Genomic DNA, 19,819 nt, shown 5'->3' with positions numbered 1-19,819 from the left:
TATTTATTTGTTTAGTGTTATTTTTGTTTTTAAATGTATTTTTAAATCTGGAGGATAACAGACTTTGGCATACTTTACAGCTGCCTTGCATCATATAACCTTTGACCTCAAATGTGGCTTAAAACACAATGTTAGGCGCATAAATTATTCAGAATCATAAATCATTATTATCCAAGGCCATACCTCAAAACTCAAATCTTAATTTAGCATATTGAATGAAAATGGCTACAACAGAGGTCCTGGACCAGTGAGGTTTAACAAGTTTTGCTGTCCACTTGACATCTACCCGCTAAAGCACTGAAAATAAACAGCAGAACACCTCAAGACTTCATTTCTCCCAAGAATTCAATGTTTATTGAAATGTGAGAACTGAAGAGGAACAAGGCATTTAGATTTACATTTCCCGTACAGTCATGTATAATATCAAAGGTGCGACAGTACACAAATTGTATACAGAATTCTTCAAAAACGACACACTGTACAATGCACACAAGACAATTATGCACATATAACGTACGTCAAACCTACATGTACAGTTTGCACAGCACCTTTCTTTATACACCCAAATAATTACAGGAGTTCACTTAAAAGACAGAATTGGTTTACACGATAAAAATCAAAACACTGCCTTGGATTTTGGCTCATTTATCCATAACTTAGATATTCTGGAGACATTTTATAATAACTGAATACTTGACGTAGTATTTCAACAAACATTGAAAACCAACCAAAAATGCACAACTGAAGCAGATATAATGCTAAATTGTGTCGTTTTTGTCTGGAAATTTGCACTGCGGTCCCACAATAGTCACTGAGGAAGACGTCCTGCTTAAATTGCAGCGCAGGGGGTCGGTGGTGGGGGGTCATTTGACTATAGTGGCATTTTCATCTGAATTTTATCTTTACCCATGGAATGTCAGAAATCCACTTTTTAATAAATATATTTTTTACCCAAAACAGGTACACCAAACACAAAGGCTCTTTTTAGGCAGCAACCAACATCAGTTTCCCTTACACACTGTCATCACACCTGGCACAACAATTTTGTACTCTTTCTCATGTCTACTTAGCAGCTTCAACTTAACACCTTGCTCAAGGGCACATCAATAGAAGACGCTGGGGATTGGGACAGCCTTACTCACAGTCTCCCTTAAGTTCACGATAGATTTGATCTATACAAAACGGACAAACAAATCTCAAGAAATGCTGGAACTGTATGGCAGTGTTCACTTAGCACACAAAACAGACCACATCAAATGTAAATATGGAAAAAAAAAAGATGCTGCATGTTTAAAGTTTTCCACTCTAACCATGCAAGAACAACACTAGACCCATGTCAAAAACAATGGCGTTTTCCTTTAGTGTGCATTACTGGGATATGATGGACAGCAACAGTACAGTACACTTCACAACAGACAGTGTATAAAAATGCATTACATTTAGTGAAAGTGCTTTACTAGTTGGGTCTGGGAAGATTGGCAGCTTGGATCAGTCATGAAGCTCTCGTGGCAGGCCGTTCAAACTGGATCATTCCCATATCGATCTCACGCCTGTGCTGTTCAGAGGTCCGAACAAAGTCTCCACTGGAGCCGAAGTGCAGGGGATTAGAAGTGAGCTGGGACTGTTTGCAGAGCATCTTCTGTGGTGCGCTGCACACTGACATTCTGAAACAGCAATAAGAGAAGAAAGGACTGAGTGCTCAGGCCTTTTATAATCCCACAGTTCCTGTTTGACATTCTCGAATTGACATCCAGTCATCAGAAAGAACCCTCTTCATTGTCACGTATCAGACAAATGATCAAAATATATTCAATCTAGCAAAAGCTTCCTGCTTTCATTTGGTTTTCCGGTTCCTTTGTGTGAGAAAAGTAAGACACAATAGGGAAAAGGAATTGTTGGAGCAAGAAAAATAACTTAAATTGAGGTGTGATGATCCTGTGTTTCGGTGGTTTGTCGAAGAGTTATTGAACACGCCACACATGGCTTATGGTTCACATTCAGTGCTCTTGGACCAAAAAAACAATCTAAATTTGTCATAGTGTTACTGTGACTATGATTCAGATTATCAAATGCGAGGGCTATGTCATGGACCTTCAATTATCACAAAAATAAGTATTTCTCTTGCCGGTGTCAGAGGAAGTACTTTATAAGCACATCATCAGTGACTAGAGTTCATTTATTTCGTGCAGCTTTTATGAGTCATTCAGTTTATCCTGTTCAAGCTCCTGTGATTAAAGTGTCCTGTTGAGGTGCACTGAACGAACTGAACTGCACATTAAAGCCATGCTCTGACCTTTTTGCCAGTGTATCTGATCACTGATGTTTTTTAATCAGAAGAAAATAAATGAGAAACGTCACAACATTTATTTTTTGATCTGGATTTTGATATTTACATTCGGTCAATCTTTTCACATTCAAATATATACACAACAAACATGAAAAAATGTTAGGACGGGTATTAAAATATGTGTGTTATCCAACAGCGTCACATCAGTACTGATGATTGTAGACACGGCATCACAGCACATCCAGTAGTGGTACTGGTTAACAATTCACAGGATTTTAGTGTGTATCTCAAATTACTCTTCACATGTAAACAGTGATCAGCTAAGAGAGAGGGATTCCATGGAGAACAGCTCTTGGCACAGAGAAAATCTTCTGTCGAGTATTAAAAAAAATACTGGAATGTTTATGATATTGTGCAAAGAAAATAGCTTCACAAAAAAAGTATGCTCTTAGGTTCGAGAAATCAGTCTTGTACATAATTGGTAAATACAAAAACAACAAAAGCTAGGTTTACAGGTTTATAGCTTTAAAACAATGCAAAAAAAAAAAAAAACATGAGGACAACATTCATTATTAGGCACAAATGCATTTTGCTCTACATTTGATTTAAACCCAAAACTGCAAAAGACTTTAAAACAACAGTAATCTACTATGCTTATTTAACATATCCACTCATTCATTTATACACCCACTCTCTCTCTCTCTCTCTCTCTCTCTCACACACACACACACACACACACACACACACACACAGCGGGGTGAATCACCCCTGAACTGGATTCCAGTCGTCAAGCTCCTTCATCGCTGGATAAAGAATAGACAAGGTTGGAACAAACTGAACAAAAGACCTGAAGGGGAAAAAAAAAAAAAAAAACATCACAGCGTCCCCCATTTCTGCTCCCTCTGAGAGATTAGAAAGGAGAGGACAGATCAGTCGCTGACAGCTGACAGGGTGGGAGTAGGGGTGTCAGTGGTAAGTGAAGTCACAGTTGTCTTGCTGGCGGTCAGGGGTCACGGCTGGGCGGCACTGTGAACACGGCTTCCTCTGCCGTGTGTGAAAAGTTTATATTCTCTGTGCAATAAGAAGAGAGGGAAGGGATCAGCACTGAGCACGAGAGCCGGGCTCAGGAGGGGCCAGACTACAGACGACATGAACAAACAGACTCGTGTGGTCTGTGAGCCACTGGTGGAAAGAAGAGACAACGAACTGCTACTTAAGTAAGTACACAGAAAAGCTACTCGATTACAGTGACATGAGTAAATATACTTAGTTTTTTCCACCTCTGCTACATGCATACAACAGACTGTAAGACACGAGACCTCCTCCTGAATGAGTCCCAGTGCAGAGACGAGGTTAGCTGGGTGGCTGGACGCTCCACTGAGGGAGGCCTAGGGTCATTTCTGTGTACCTGGGATACCCACCTCTGGTCTGTCCCTGTGTGTGTTCACCGCCTCCACACCCAGACATACAGACTCCACCTTACAGCCTGAAGTAACGGCAGAGAGGAGAGAATTATTAGAGGTATGATATGCCGAATCCTTTGACAAGCCACGGGCACTGGAGATGAAATTGTGACAATATAGTAACAGATGTCTCGTTCTTCATTGTTGATAAATGAGGATACACTATTGAAGAAAAGAAAGCTGATTTTCCATCTTATGTTACTTTACTTATGGCACTCTATCCATGTTTTCATGCTCACTCTATTCCCATTAACATGTGAAGCGCTCCGAGCATACAGTTTCTGTAAAGCACTTTGAGCTGCATTTCTTGTAGGAAAGGTGCTACACAAGTAAAGTTTATTGTTATTATTCCTTCTGGCTGGTTTAATGTGATGGGATGATGCTACTAGTCAATACTACTGAGCTTATTAGTCAAGAATACTCACCGTAAGCCACAGGCGTCAACTTCAACACGGTGTGCAAGGGGCACTTTAGGTAAGGCAATTCATCTGCACAAACAGGACAACATGAGAAATCTATTTTAGGTTCCAGGTTATAGCATCTGTGCTCTCGTCATGGCTCAGGAGTCTGTGCTAATGTGATAATTATAGGCAACAGGAGGGGCAAAGTGGCCTCTAAATTAGGGTCTTAATTACAGAAATTTTGCCATGATTTACTTTCAAAGGGATTATGGGTGTTGTGATGTGAATCCCTATTTTTTTACACACATATAATCCACAGTAGCTGTGCTAATTTTCAATCTTAACGCTGCATGGCTCAACATTTCTCAAGTGCTTTGAAGGAGAACTGTTGGAATGGGGTTAGAGCACATAAAAGCCATGTTAACAAATGATGGTAAAAGTGATATAATTCATTCAGTTGTACTGTTTGACTATTTAAATAACAAGTATTGCTATGTGATTTATGTGTTTTGTCTCTTTTAGGTCCAATTTATTCAAATTAATGTACAATGAAAATTTTCCCCCCTTTCATTCTGCTGATGCGACACAAAGTTGCTCTGTGCCTCTTGATTTTTAAAATCAAAACAGATCAAACCATAAAACAACCTTTGTTCCAACATCTATTTTGTTATTTTCTTCCAAACAAAAGTGCAACGAGTTGTATTTATGACTTCAAAAATCTTATGGTATCTAAAGCATTAGACACTGCTTGCCAAGTATTTGAGGGACTTGATATGAAAAGTGGATGCTAAGGTGATGCCAGGTAATGAGGGTGCTGTATTGTTTATCAAATGATAAATGAGGGTTTCAGCCTGCTCATAAAACTAGAATTCACTAAAATGGATCTGAAAAATGACCGCTGATCCCAGTGAGCCAATTAAGTTCTTCTTTTTGATGCACAGAGTAAATTCAAATTTCAAATGTTTTTTTCTAGGTTGCCACACTAATCCTTAAAGATGAACATGGTGTACAATTCTATATTTCATTAAACTGCCTCAAAAAAGTAAGATAAAAAAAAAAAAAAATACTGATCATACCCAGAAACATGTAACTATTTGAAAACAATGAGAAATGGTATGACATTTTGTCCAAATCACCTGACCCTAATTCTTCATACCTGCCGTCTTGTCCAGAAAATATGCGAGGAGGCAGCGCATGACGGCCTGGTGACAGATGACAAGTACGTTCTCCTGTCTCTCCAGCTCCATGATCACAGGCTCCAATCGCTGCACCAGGTCCTCATATGACTGATGGAGAACCACAGACCCATTAGACACACACACACAGTTTTCAAAAGTCATAAAGAGGACGCAGACATGTCCTGCTCGCTTCTACAGAAAGTAAGAACAAAAAAAACAACAACAAAAAAAAAAAAAACATTTTGAAGTGTTGTGCTCTCACCTCTCCTTTAGGATAACGGTAGCGGTATTTGTCTTGGTCTCGCAGGGCAAACTCCAGAGGGAAATGCTCCTGGATCTCTTCGTACATCATTTCTTCACACACACCCTTGGACAAGACAGAGGAGAAGATGTGTTCATCTTTAGATGGCAAACACTTAGAAATGCTCTTATATTCCCGTTGACAAACACAGTAAGAGACATACTGCGTCGATCTCGTTGAGAGACTTCCACTGTTCGTATGGCGCGCCCAGAGCCTCTGCAGTCTGGATCGTTCTCTTCATCTGGCTCGTCCACACTTTCAGATCTTTAATGTTCTGGTCCTGGATGAATTTCCTCAGATGCTTGGCAAACTGAGATAAAAGACCACATTGCAAAAATAAATTTTAGCAGTTACTATGAAAACACAATTTTCTTTTTTAGACATCCATATTGATAGTGTATGTGTACAACTCTCAGCCGACTACAGCTGCACTTGTTCAGTATTGAAAAGCTATTGGCAATTTCTAAGACTGCCTTTCGACAAATCATCTCTTTATTGGGTCCATGTAAGTACTTGGTAGAAATAGGTCGGATAACAAGGAAAGGGACTGCGTAGGCTACTTTATATAGTTAACCACTTCCTTTTTCCACAGAACTTGGGACATGACATTACAATGATTTTATTAGTTTTCTTTCTACAGTTAAGTATAAACTGAGTTGGGTTCATCTACAGTTGGCATAAAGGCAGTGCTGTGTTCAGGAATAGGCTTAAGAGTTTTGTAATATCGCACATATTGATGCTGATGCAAAACTAATTTTAACAAAGATAAATATATGGATAGTATAATCACATAAAATATTTGATGCAATCCAAATTTAGTAAACTTAGTATTTGTACAATTTAAGATATCTTAAAACTGTTTATAACTGCCTGGCGACAGCCTGTTGTTAGTACTACATTTACTTTTAATTTAGTACACAGGTCATGTAGTAGGACAAAAACACAAAGGCACAAACACGCACCTCCTTGCCCCTGGCAGATAGTGCAGCGTCGCCTCCGATGCGTCCCTTGGTGTTGAGGTCACTCTCCCCGTGGCGGCACAGGTAGATGGAGCGTGGTGTGATGTGGATGTTCATCAGGTAGTAGACGATCCGGCTTTGGATGTGGTCAACGACGCGGTTCACCAGGTAACGCCGCCCCACGTCCATGATCTTAATGTAGGACAGATCCCTGCAGCGAGGCAGCCAGAGGGATAACAATCATCTTTTGTGTTCTTGTGGATTTTGTTTAATCTGTTGAGCGAGTGTGCGCCCTGACCTGTCGAGAACCTCGTCCAGAGGCTGGTAAGATGTCTCGTAACACTTGATCCTCTTCATGAAGTCCTCCACGGCGTCCTCTGTGTTACAGTGTATGTAGTCGGGGCTACCTAGCTTCACTTGCTGAAACATACAGTGAGAGGATGTGAGCAGAGAGGGAGGAAGTTAATTTATCTGACATTGTTTCACATTTTTTAAACTGTGCAGTGTCATCTTCACAGAATGAAGGAAGAATGAATTTGTCAGTTTGCTGTAAGACTATCACTGGTAGTCCTTCCAACACACATAAACAGCTTTGTTACTGGCTTCTTTTGTTTTTGGAATTTTTTTCTGGATAAAATAAAGAAAAGAGACGCTGCTTACCACTATATTCTCTGCAATGACGTCTGGGTCCTCACATACGGACTCCACAAAAAATACCTAGGGAATTGACAGACACGTATAATAAAAGTTTCGGTCATGAAGTCACGGTGACTGATTAAACTGGCTCAAGTCCAGCCCTGGTTAAGATACCTTGAACCCATTCTGCTCTGCAAACTTGATGATGGTCGCTCTTCTTTCCCTTGTTGTGTTTGTAGCATCAAAGACCTGAAGCAAAAGGGAATAACAAACACTATAATACTTATTCATGTGAAAATTATCTGTCACGTTGAACACAGGAGCAGTCTTAGGTCCACTCACCGCCACCTGTCCTCCCTCGACACTCAGATACTGGCGAACATCGTTCAGAGCTGCCAGTGCACACTGACTGTAGACAAATAAGACACATGGGTTAGTTTATTAGGTTAGTTTACTACAACCAAGTCAAAGATATTTTTAACATAAAGTTTATTAGTTAGCTACACTTGCTGTTGCCTTTTCATTTTGGCAGCCAAGCTGTTTGAAATTCCCACCATATCTTTTGACAATGTATTTTTTAAGCCCACATTCACCCTACCACAGATGTGAAAAATGATACGACACGATCTTGAATTAACGAGGGTTTACACAAATAAAAGCAATTTGAGTAGTAAAGTTTCCTAAAGATACAGACATGTTGCACACAATAGGCCCGAGGCTCAAAAATGATAAGCAGCCTCTCCCTGGTAACACAGTTTTACAGAACGCTGCATTACATTATTTAAAAAATGTAGCCCCAAGAGCTGACCTGTTTAACCAAGTCAAATTTTCAACTGAAATACTTATCAGGTGTTCAGGAATGATGTCTTGACAATGTCTTTTAGCAAGAGAATACGACATAGTCTGTTTAGCCACAAAAAAATGTGACTCATGCTTTCAAAATGAAATGCGATAGTGTATTGAATCCCGGTTGGAGTGAGATCGTAGGATCAACTACACAAATCTAGTGGGTGCATTGACCGTGGACTATGCAAACTTGTCATGCACGTATCAAAATTACTATTACACAAACAAATGCGTAAGCTGTTATCTGACACTGGGCTAAAACAATCCCACGCAAGTGTTTCATTCAGCCTTTGTTGGCTGAATAGAACACTTTGCTAGATTCATGCAAGAGACGGGATTTTGAGTATGAATTGCCAGATTCAGTTAAGTCTCAATTCAATTCATGACACTAGATCTTTCAAACTCTAAGAGCTGTGTCAGCATACAGCTGCATGTATTATCTGTCTCTAGTATATCTGACAGCATTTCTAATTTCTCAACACTTGATGGCTCCAAAAACAGGTAATGAAAGGCTGATAAAAACTATGGTTTAACAGTTTTATTCCTCTTTTCTGAATAGTTTCTTACCATTAAAGGTCTAAAAGTAGTGTAAGACTCACCGTCTAATTTTGAGGCCTTCTTCGTTATCTGGACGGAAAAACTCAAAGGACTTGTAGATCTTCACACACTCTCTCCGGTACTGGCCCACGTTGAACTCTGTTACACACATGAACTTATTTTAACACATGGCATAACTGCACTGTACTATAAAGTACTATGTAAATAACTCTGTCAGTGTGTGTGTGCGAGTGTGTGCTAGTACCTTTGGTTGGCACGCCTATCCAGTTAAGGTAGCGAGTTAGCTTCTTTGAGATGTAAGTCTTCCCTCTGGCTGGTAGTCCTACTGTCACAATGAGGGTCGGGCAGTTGGTTGTACAAACTGCAGGAGAGAGAAAAACATTTCACATCATTTAAATGCGTTGACTGTCCCTTCTCACACAAGCATGGGCTGAGAATGGCCCAGCTAGAATTGTCCAAGGCATGAGGAACCTAATTACTCTTGAGAGTTGCTCATAATTACACTTGATGCTGTGCAAGCATCGTCCTGGAAAGGTTTCAGCTTATTTTGCAGGGTTAATTAAACAGAGTGTGATGCAAGGCGACTACTGCACAGATCTCTCAGGTTCTGAGTCTGTTATGGCAAAAACTCACAATACACGAGGCAGCTATCAGTTTTAATTCCATGTGTCTAGCTATGTGTAGCCTATGTCAGTGATGGGCAGCTGGCAGCCCAGGGCCTCAATGGGCTCCTACACAAAGGACTCAGTGCAGCTGTCAAATTTGTTAGTTAAAAGGTTGGTAATACGATCTGGAACCTAAGGTGCTTTTAACTTTTGTTTTGCAACTTTAAAATGATTATCCTTTGCATTTTCAATATTTAATTGTAACTAAGTTAATCTTTTTTTTCTGAAAATTAACCAGTGGTCAACAGCTAGAGCTCTGTGAACTGAGTTTTGCCCTTTAACTATGCATATGGGAATGCCACAGACAAAATAATTATATTTTCAATTTTGTGAAACTGAGATATAAAGTCTTGGCTTTTTTTTTTTTTTTAAACTATTTTATATTTTGAATTTATTGCTGTTTCAAAGTGTACTTGTCCAAAGCTGAAAGACTCTTTAAATGCACCACAGTAATGCAATAAAAGCCCTGACTGGTCACAACAGCCCTGAGTACTTCCCCTGTAGCCTATAAAAACTCTGGTAGCCAGCTCTGTCCAAGGAACCACCCTCCTTGGAATACTCTGTCCTATGTCCTGGATGGGACAAGGGGATTCACATTTGTGTGTACGCAAACTCATTAGAGCATTTGCTTTTGCATCTTGAGTCCAAATGCAAATTCTGCTTTACAAAGGCTCACAGGGCACTGGGCAAATAAAAGAACAGGCAACAGCTTCGAAGCATGCAGAGCTTGACTCAGCAGAAAAAAAAGGAGCTGACCTCCGGAGATGCACCACAGCACGAGAACAACCCAGACTGCTGCTTCCTACACGGCTATTTCCCTCTCTTTGACACCCGTCTTATAAGCAAGCTCAGAAGTTCATTGTCCTAATGGAGAACCTGACCGGAATAAATCTGCATGGCACTGTGAGATCCTGTGAGTTCTTCCCCGGTTTGTCTCGCCACTGCGCGGCCCCGGCGTGCTGAACAGCGGCTTTTGCTGAGAGTTTGTCAGCCCCTTCTCGATCCAGCCGGGCTGCAATCAGGCGATTACCTAAGCAACAACCTCCCAACAGAAAGGTCGGCGAATTGCCTTCAAGTGTTCATCAGCCTTTCACTCGTGAGCGCCTGGTTGATTGAAGAACACGCACTGAACACCTCGCATCTAATGGACAGGTTAGCGGTTCTGGGAAAACGATGCGTTTCTAATGCGTGCGCCCCCGCGATGTGGTTCAAATTTTACCTCCGTACATCATGTGTCGTTTTCAACAGGCCCTGCATTACTAATTACGACGGACCGACCGAGACAAGCTGAAAATGATGCAACACCGCCGACCCCAAAAAGCAAAGAACACGAGACACCTTACTAGTGCGCAACATTGCTAAGAGTCGTGCGTAAATCCAGTTCATCTAAAGCCATTTCAAAAGTTTCCATACAGAGTGCGGTCGGGAACTAAGGGTATATAATGCAGAAAAGGTACGGGGAAAAAATCCTTGGCTGCCTACATCCCTGGCACAGCCTTTGCGGCACATGCCGGGCATCTTACCCCTTCTCTGAGAAATGTGCTTTTCAGGTCGCCCGTTTTTACACGGCATCCAAATTTTCCTCAGCGGGTTCTGGGTGAGCTCCCGTGGAAACGTTTCCACGATTACTTCTTCGTTATTCATCATCCTGGTGGCTGGACCATGCCTGTTACCATCTGGATGATGCAGCGAGCTTGAAAACTGCCTGTCTGATTCACCAAGCTGCAGGGGGATGGATGTCATATCAGCTGAGAAACATCAGCATCTCATTACCGTAACGCCAGAAAAGTACGCGCAAGAGATAGTGGAGGACGAGACACAAACATAACAGCATTTGGTATCCCCCTCTCTCTGTAAGCTACTCGTATTATTACAAATGCATTTAGAAAGACCCAGTTAGTGATAGAGATGTGCCTCAGTAACGACAAATGTAAGTTATCTAATAAAATAAATAGAAATAGAAATTGGGAATATAAATACTTCAGTCCACAGATTTGTATTAAAAATGTGGAATGGTAAAAAGCAGAAACATTCAACGAACCTAATATTGCTCTGTTGTCAAATAAATGATTAGTTACTTGTGTTCTACACACCTGCTCTTATCACAATGTGGTCATTTAACATACAGAAGCATATTTTTAAAAACGTAAATTAACAACAATGTCCAAGAGATTTTCACATAAAAAACGTACAAACATAGAGTTTCATATTTTATTTGGCACTTGTACCTATAGTTTCATAACCATCTGTTGAAAACACTGTGGGTAAAGGAGTGCAGGACAGCAGCTCCTTCTTAGAAGAGACCTATAAAAATCTTACCGTAATGACCCAAGCACAATATTCAGGGCAAGGGGAAAGCAGACATAAGGAAAACAAGCCTTCAGCTGTTCACATGCAGCACACATGGGCAGTGAATGTTGCTAGGACGGGAACCAATAGAAAAAGAGACAGGGAGCCTCTCTGCCCAATGAGAGAGCAGAGCCGCGGACCTGGAGGGTGTGCTGACTGCTGGGGGAAAAGATAAACACTATCAAAAACCTCATGCTAAGTATTATGAACCCAAGACAGTTCACAGTGCAAGGAGGAAGGGAGCCTTTTCAGTGGGGCAGACATGGCACTTGTGATCAGTTTTCACGTGAACAGCTGTACGGCAAAAGGCTACGTAATCTATTTTGAAGCTCATGCTATTTCCTCCAATTCATCATTCAGTATCTCAAAAACATACTACACAGTGTATCCGGTAAGTGAAAGCGTAAACCTGCTGTACCTGAAAAACAAGCCATTACTCAATTTCATGTTTTACTTTGGGTCATGAATCATTTCTGCCAATGTAGGTGTCACATGCTCCTCTGTGGCTTTGTTTTCTCCCGGGGTGGCCATATCACTTTAGAAAGATTACTAATATATCGACATCAAAAATAAGTCACTGGAGACTGAAATGTTTGCTTATTAATAATAAGCAATAACAATAAACAGACACTTGTTCCCCTCTGCCAAATTTAGGGTTAAGAGTTTCACGTCAGCTATATGTTTTGTTATATTAGGTTCACTAGTAGCCCCACCCTCTGCCCAATGAGCGCTGGCATAACCCTGATTACAATAAGCAGCTTGGAAAATAAATGAATATTATCTCTTTAGAGGCTTGTGTTCAAGTACACCAGAAATACCTACACACCTACATTATTTTTCTCCTCTACACTCTACACCGATGTATACAGAGCAGCAAAGCCAACAAACTAGTTGTAACTCTAAGGGCTGGTTTCCCGGACTGTGTTTAATACTAATCCCACCGTAAAATGCCATTTTTGAACTGGGTTAAAAATAATTTACTTTTTGTGTTGCAGAAAAATAGCCCTTTGTTTGGTTTCATCTAGTTTCAATTTATAAGATTTTAAGAGGGAAGATTAGTGTCAATCCAGGACTAAATGAGGATTTAAATAAAACCTTCAAGAAAGCAGGTGCAACTTCAGATTGATCAGAGGAGACACACTGTCCATCCGCTTTTTCTCCTTTGTTTCCTCACAATTCTGGGCTTGTTTTGATGTATTCAGGGTTTCACGAGCATCATCAATCCAAAGTGTGTCCACCCACTCTAACTAATACAGACTAACACATGCTGAAAAATTAAACCAATAATACCCATCCTTTCAAATAAACAAATGGTCATTTTGCTACTCCCTGCCGCCAACAGACACCATACAACAGGGAATTAACCTATAGATACAGACGGTTTTTATATTGCCTATTCTAAACTCCTCTGTTGGGGCTCTTTGTTAGAAAAAAATCCTGTGCTGCACTGGGGAGAGAAATGTTTAATAGAATCATCAACAGAAGCCTGTTTGTAATAAATGTGAGATAATAGAAGATATTTAAGTGGCTGAAGAGCAGTCTACAAAATGTCGTTATTATTGAATTGAGCAAGTGCCTAAACTACTTGCAAAACACCAAAGCAGTCACCACTTCTCACCACATGAGGCCGCTAAAAACCAAGTAAAATATGAATTTGGCTGATTTTCTCCTCATATCTTGTTAACCATCAACAAGGACTCCGTGATCCAGAAGTAACTAATTTCTAGTTAAATTTTATTGTAGAAAGACACTTTTTAAACAATGACAGCTACTCCGGATCAATATCTGCTCCTTAATTAATCTAAGCACTGCCTGGGACAGCGGCCCTGTAAAAGGCAAACATACAAATCAAAGTTTCATCTGTGTTACACCTGATTACCAACTTAATTCTTATTTATTGATATAAGATGTGTGTGTCTTTTTGAAATCTATCAAATGTATGGTCCAAAGTACAAATTGTACGTGAAACATATCAATTGTTTTGAGTAGTATTAGGCTGATTATAGCAAATACCAAGGGGAACTATGCAGATTATCACAGATTGATAATAACCAAAGTCTTTCAAGGGTGTGTGCAGCTGTATGTGGGTTTCAGTACATGTGTGTGTGCGTGTATGAGAATGAAGGAAAGAACATCAGTGGCTATATAAACAGGACTTTTTCAAAACCACACTAATCTGACTTGATATTATTTCCTGTTTATTTTAGTCTCACTCATCAGTTTTCCACAGTGGGTCACATTTGACCTGTCTAGGGTCTATCTGTTGCTGAGGATGTCATGAAGCAAGTCAGATGAAAGAAACAGCACTGATGACATAAATACAAACACAGATGAAAACAGGCCAAATTTAACCCAAATACAGTAGACATGAAAATACTGGCTCCTGCATCAACAAAAGAGAAGTACATTATACTGCACTGTGGCTGTTATCAACTCAACCACTATCAATATCTCACTGCTAATCAAGTTTAAATTCAAAATAATGATCCAGTCATGCCAATTAAACACCATAATGATACAGAATTAAATCTTCAGTCATGAAACTTGAGACCTGCCTTGTATGGGGCTTATGGCAGTGTCAAACTTCAGACAGCAGGTGGCACTGTACACCAGCTGTAAACAACTCACACTCAACACAGGCCATTCAAGCTGCTGGGTGTGGGTATCTTGCAAAATTTTGACCTTTTATAAATTCAGGCTTTCAGTTCAGCTTTTCTCAACACCAACCACAGCCAAGACAGCACCAGACCAGTCAGCATGTCAGCAAGACTAATCCCATCAGCTGCTAGACACTCTACTACACAGCCTCTAGTAAACCCTCATTAATATGCACGCGCGCGCGCCCACCCACCCACACACACACACACACACACACACACACACAAGGGGTTACCTTGTCTTCCTACATTACTTTAGCTGTCAACACATGCCAAAGCACACACTTGACAACATGTAAACACGGTTCTGAACTCTGCAAACAAACAAACAAACCAACAAACTACACAGCAAAACATTTCCTGTTTACCAGCCAGTAAAGAGCAACATCAAAATGTCAAACTCAAACTGTTTTCATACAACTAATTCTTCAGATAAACAACTGCACAACACTTGGATTACTAGTCAGAAGAGAGACTTTAAAACAGCTTATATAAGGTATTTTGACAAATACGGCATACGACTATGTCACTTAGAATTCCTATTACGAGTAAATATATGAAACAAAAGCACAACCAAATCGTATTGCATTTGCTAGCTTGTATGCCAGTGCAGTTGGCAAAATGATGCTGAGTTTTGTGCGGCAAAAAAAAAAACAGGGACTCAGCGTACACTGGCTTTTAGAGTACTCTCTGGTAAAAGGAAAAATAAGAATTATTCTTTAAATCTGTGATAAAACCAGCACAGGTTTCGTTGCTGGTGCCCCACTGCTGTGGTGTATGATGGGAGGAGGCATGTTGTGGGAGAAAGAGATATTTGGTCTGCCAGAGGAAATGTAAGGTTACCAAAACTGACAAGGTGAGAGAAATGGGGTGTGTGTCACTGCTCTCTTTGTGAGAACCTGAATGCTGTTACTAAATGTTGTGTTTTAATAACATGCAGTGGAGGACTGGGACATGGGCTCACCAAAATCGATAGGATTCATTCTCTGGGAAGCCACTCAGCGAACTGCATGGCAATCCACTCACTATAAATAAAAATAGGTGGAATCAAGACAATGTTTGACCTGAGGGTGGTGCAAGAGTCAAGCTCATGACATCACCAAATTTGACAGGGCTCTGGGTATCATGAATTTCATGGCAAGCTGTGCAATAGATTTTAAATTACCAAATTCTAGGTTTTGACAAAAGGTGGCACTACAGGAAAGGTCATAGGATTACCAAAATAAACAGGGTGCATGCTCCAGCAAATATATATGTGCCCTCTGAATTTCATGAACATCAGCCCAGCAAAAAACATTTTATTTGCAATATAAATTTGCAATAAATTTTAAATAAAGACAGAAATGATTTTTTTGAGTGAACAATTATGCAGGGAAATGACTGCATAGCCAAATGTCCCAGTTCAACTATTTGTTTTTGTCTTCAGACAGCATGAAACAAGTACAACAAAACAGTAGCAATTTTCAAAATCAGTCCTTGCAAAAAATATCCATTTTTTGTGTTTTCTGAAGGCCACATTCTACATACAGAAAGCTTATTTATTCAACTGAGCCCAAAAGATGGAAAAAAAAATAACTTCTATTCATGCTAGCCCATTCAAATCCTCGTTCATCGTCATCCAGATATCTAGAAGATGTGACCTACACTCCAGATCCAACCTGCTTCCAGACCCTCAGCAGTGCTAGGCGGGGGATTAAGGTGCAACAATCTAATATCTAATAGGCCTGTCTTTATTTTTTTCAGCATCACCTGGCCTGAGCTGCAATGTCATCTCCATTAGGCTATGCTCTTTCATACAGTCTGCAGAGGAGGAAGAGAAAATGCCATTTTGAGACTGGTCTCACTAATATTGATTTCGGCTCGCACACCATGCTATCACAGCATAAGGACGTTAACCAGACAATTCTGGTTCGTGCAGACAACAGAAGCAGTCTTACTGGTGTCTGAACAAGCAACAAAATGTCACCAACCCACAGAAACCTTGGTGTTTATGCACAAACACACGCACACACACTCAAAAATCAAGTTGTTATCTTGTACTTGATTGTTCCCACATGTAACATATCAGCAAGATCGATTGAAGTGGAAACAAAAAACACTGCATGTTTGTAATACACAAAACAGGCCAAATCTGTGCCTGGAGCCTTTAATGGGATTCTGAATGTGCAGCTGAACTTTCACCTAGATAGCGCGCTGACACAGTGAGGGAGAGGCAGAGAGGGAGCGAGGCAGTGAGCGCGAATGAGAGAGGCTGGTTTACAGCGATTATTCAGAGTGGGGGAGATAAAAAAAGAAAACGAGGACCAGAAAAATACAGGGGGAAGGAGAGAGGGAAAGAGGGAAGGAGTGGATGGCAGAATTACTGCAGCTGACAGAGATCCAGGCAGCTTTTCAGACGTGAAGATGAATATCCTGTGGGGTGTACCGCCACCATTGCGCTCACACAGGAATATAATCCTGTCTCAAGTCTGCTGCATCCAGAAAAGCAAGCCCCACTCCCTCTGCAGATATAAACACACAGGGCCATCTGGGGACTCGATGGCAGAGCTCACTCAATAATGGTCCTAACAGTTTGTCCTTTGCATTGTATTTACATTACATCTGACAGCAGAGACAGTCAGAAGTCAGCATGGCTAACATCACGATTCAGCAGCAAAAACACAAAACGGAGATTTATATTTGGGTCAAAAGCAATCTTAAAATACATGGTTTGGATAATGAGCGTGTACAAGCAAGAGACAAATATGCAACTTGGTGGCATATTTCTCCTGTTTGTTTTCTGGCTGGCCCCGCCTCAGTATGTATGTGTAGGCACAGATGCAGAGCCAGGGAACAGCTCCGAGTCACCAATATGGCCTGAGCTCTGTTCATCCCTCATACATCTGTCACACAACAGCTGAACCTGCACACATGTACATTATGGTGACCTTATTCCTACAGGAAACAGCACTGTGTCCAAGAGTCTATCAGTCAGACCCTGCCTGAATTTCTCCTCTCTGTATAGTATTTACTGATGAAGACAGTAATTGTAAGACTTTAAGATTAAAAGGGCCTCCAGACTCCCTGACTGACGGAGTTACATAATAGGCTAATCGTATTCTATAATAAATGAGTGGTTAGATTACACGGTGCGTAGTATTAGTCAGATAAGATTAATATGCATTTAACCTTCTTTATCACTGTGGTGGCTGAGCATGTTGAAACAAAAACATTGCACAGAAGAATATCAAATCAGGACGTTCAACTTTATGAAAAAACAACCCCTTTTAACTGGCCTCAGGCCCAGGCTCATGAATAATATAGCCCGTTGCTACTACTGTCATGTGAGGACCCACAAGAAAAAGATCAAGGAAATTTGGCACTCTGGACAAGAATAAGCAGTAAACTTATTGCTCAAAATAAAGGAAACACTGATTGAAAATAAAACATGTTTTGTGTCTACCAGAGTAGGTTACTATAACAACTACTGGCACTGAGACAACAAAAGGCATTTAAGGACATGGCTGCAACCCATTTATGAAAATACAGTAATTTGAGAAATACTAAACACAGCCTTGATAGACCAACAGCTAATGGCTTTTTTCCCACTGAAACTGCCTTGTTATTGTGAGATGGATAACCACTGGGTGAATCAGTGGTCCTCAAAGTGGGCACTGGGGACCCACAGGGCTCCATGAGGAGGGGCGATGGGTCCCCAGCAAAATAAGCTCAGAGATAAGCCCACAGGGACTATGGATAAGATGAAAATCAGTGTCCTGCATAGTGTGGACACTTACAGTATGCAATTCTAGTAAAATCCTCTCAGATAGGACTCTTTGGTTCACAACCCAATTTAATGGGGAAACAGGGTCAAATCTATTTAAGAGTCCTTGATACAAATGATGTGAAGGGCCCTTGTCCTTAAACGCTGTGCTGTTTGTAAACAGGGACAGTGCTGCTGACATCCACTGCACTGGCTGGATGTCACTCACATCAGTCACTCCACCAGCTAGCTACTGGCTAGCTAGCCCGCAGCTGCAGCAATGCTAAACGCAGATGCTAACTAACCTAGCATCCTTGGCATTTACAAAGTAAACTAAATTTTTTTCTACATAAAACTGGTTTACTCCCTGTCTTTCCGATATTACGAGCGGCTGCAACAGTATGTCTGTCTCTCTTGGTGAGAAAGCCTGGTCAGCTCTGGAGCATGCCTACGTGACAAGCTTGTTTACTTCATCCGCCTGCTAGCCCACACTGGAGCTGCGCTGCCCCATCTCACTTCCAACTCCCTCATCGCACACAATATCAGCTGGCAAGTGTCAAAAACCACAGTGTCAGCTCTGCCGGAGCTTACACCCTACCTGCCCGGTCCCGCGTGTTCCTCGGGCGGCAGGAGCCCCTCATCGTCCCGGTGTGGAGCCGTTCTTCCCAGCTTGTGGAGGAGCGCGTCTCTCCGCCGTCCTCTGCGCACAGGCAGGCAGGAATGAATGAAGTGCAATCTGGAGAGAGGCGCACTCAGGTCTCTGTCAACACGCACGCGCACACTTGCACGCACACTCGCGAATGCATTGTTTTTATTTAGATTGTGTAGTAGGAAATTTCCGTGAGCGTAGCAGAAAGAGAGAGAGAGAGAGAGAGGTGTCAGGACCAGGTGAGCGCACCTGCATGAAGATCTGTCCGACTTTACCTTTGTTTTGACCAGTGGTTGATAAAAATACAAATCCTCTTGGCAAAAAGCAGCAATACAGCAGCCTAATGAAAAACAATACCCCAGTAAAAAGTATACTTAAAGACAGACTATGCAGCTCCAAATGGGAGGGCACACCACTTTGTTTACAAATGTTAAAGATGAGGTTGAGATAAAACCTCTCAGGTTCATGCCAAGAATAATAACCTGTGGAATTAATGTGTCACTTTTAAATGCATACAGTTTCTTAGTTACAGCCTAGATATGAGTGACTGAATGCATCATTCGTTATCACATCATGACAAGGTGGGGTACTGTTCCCTTTGAAACTGCATAGTCTGCACTTAAGTAACACTAGAAATATTAACAGTAAAATGCAGGCTAATTAAATATGAACACAAATGCAGTCATTGTTAAGAATGATTGTATTGCCCTGTATTAAGCTATAAGTATTCTAATATTGCCATCTAAATAACTGCTGCTATAGCATGGTTTAAAAAAAATTAAAAAAAAAAAAAATAAATAAATAAATTTAAAAAATTAAAAAATATTTTATTCTGAATAATAGTGGAGTAAAACTGTAAGCCATACTATAAACTAAACTATAAAGTCTCACAAAATGTAAATACTCATGTAAACTGCCAGTGTCTCAAAAATATTACAAAAGAAGAAAACAGATAAATAAATAAAATTACACTTAAGTACAGTACTTGAGTGCTAATAATAAATTTTAAAAATAAATACATAAAATTACACTTAAATACAGTTATTATGAGCAGTTATTTTGTTACTTCCTACCTCTGGGTTTAACTGTGAAAACGGAAGAAACCTCAGACAGCTCAGTGTTTAAATG

General features: G+C 40.6%; 1 protein-coding gene across 3 annotated transcripts; it reads right to left on the bottom strand.

Annotated features, from left to right (window-relative positions):
* Positions 1 to 327: 327 nt before the first annotated feature.
* On the bottom strand, positions 328 to 18,776 carry pfkfb4b (6-phosphofructo-2-kinase/fructose-2,6-biphosphatase 4b). Of its 3 annotated transcripts, none has more exons than XM_030052075.1 (14): positions 10,818 to 10,941; positions 8,874 to 8,990; positions 8,671 to 8,767; positions 7,568 to 7,634; positions 7,400 to 7,474; positions 7,250 to 7,306; positions 6,888 to 7,009; positions 6,593 to 6,800; positions 5,794 to 5,940; positions 5,592 to 5,696; positions 5,308 to 5,437; positions 4,176 to 4,238; positions 3,709 to 3,773; positions 328 to 1,664 (listed from the first exon to the last, which is right to left on the bottom strand). In XM_030052075.1, exons 1-14 carry the CDS (start codon positions 10,939 to 10,941, stop codon positions 1,605 to 1,607), a joined length of 1,437 nt encoding a protein of 478 aa, XP_029907935.1. In that variant the 3' UTR covers positions 328 to 1,604. The 3 variants fall into 3 exon arrangements, with proteins under 3 accessions (XP_029907935.1, XP_029907938.1, XP_029907936.1); XM_030052078.1 differs by lacking the exon at positions 10,818 to 10,941 and adding an exon at positions 18,641 to 18,776 and having other exon boundaries at positions 1,605 to 1,664; XM_030052076.1 differs by lacking the exon at positions 328 to 1,664 and adding an exon at positions 3,179 to 3,358.
* Positions 18,777 to 19,819: the final 1,043 nt, after the last annotated feature.

Source organism: Myripristis murdjan, chromosome 5 (genome assembly GCF_902150065.1).
Source record: "Myripristis murdjan chromosome 5, fMyrMur1.1, whole genome shotgun sequence".
Taxonomy (NCBI): Eukaryota; Metazoa; Chordata; class Actinopteri; order Holocentriformes; family Holocentridae; genus Myripristis; species Myripristis murdjan.
The sequence above is the reverse complement of the archived record's forward strand: the minus strand, read 5'-3'. Positions and strand labels throughout refer to the sequence as shown.

Coding starts and splice junctions, on each gene's coding strand:
- pfkfb4b (XM_030052075.1), bottom strand. CDS start 10,941: ATGATGAATAACGAAGAAGTAATCGTGGAAACGTTTCCACGGGAGCTC. Junction 7,635..8,670: donor GAAGGCCTCAAAATTAGACG/GTGAGTCTTACA, acceptor ATTTGTCTACAG/TCAGTGTGCACTGGCAGCTC. Junction 3,774..4,175: donor GTTGACGCCTGTGGCTTACG/GTGAGTATTCTT, acceptor CCGTTACTTCAG/GCTGTAAGGTGGAGTCTGTA.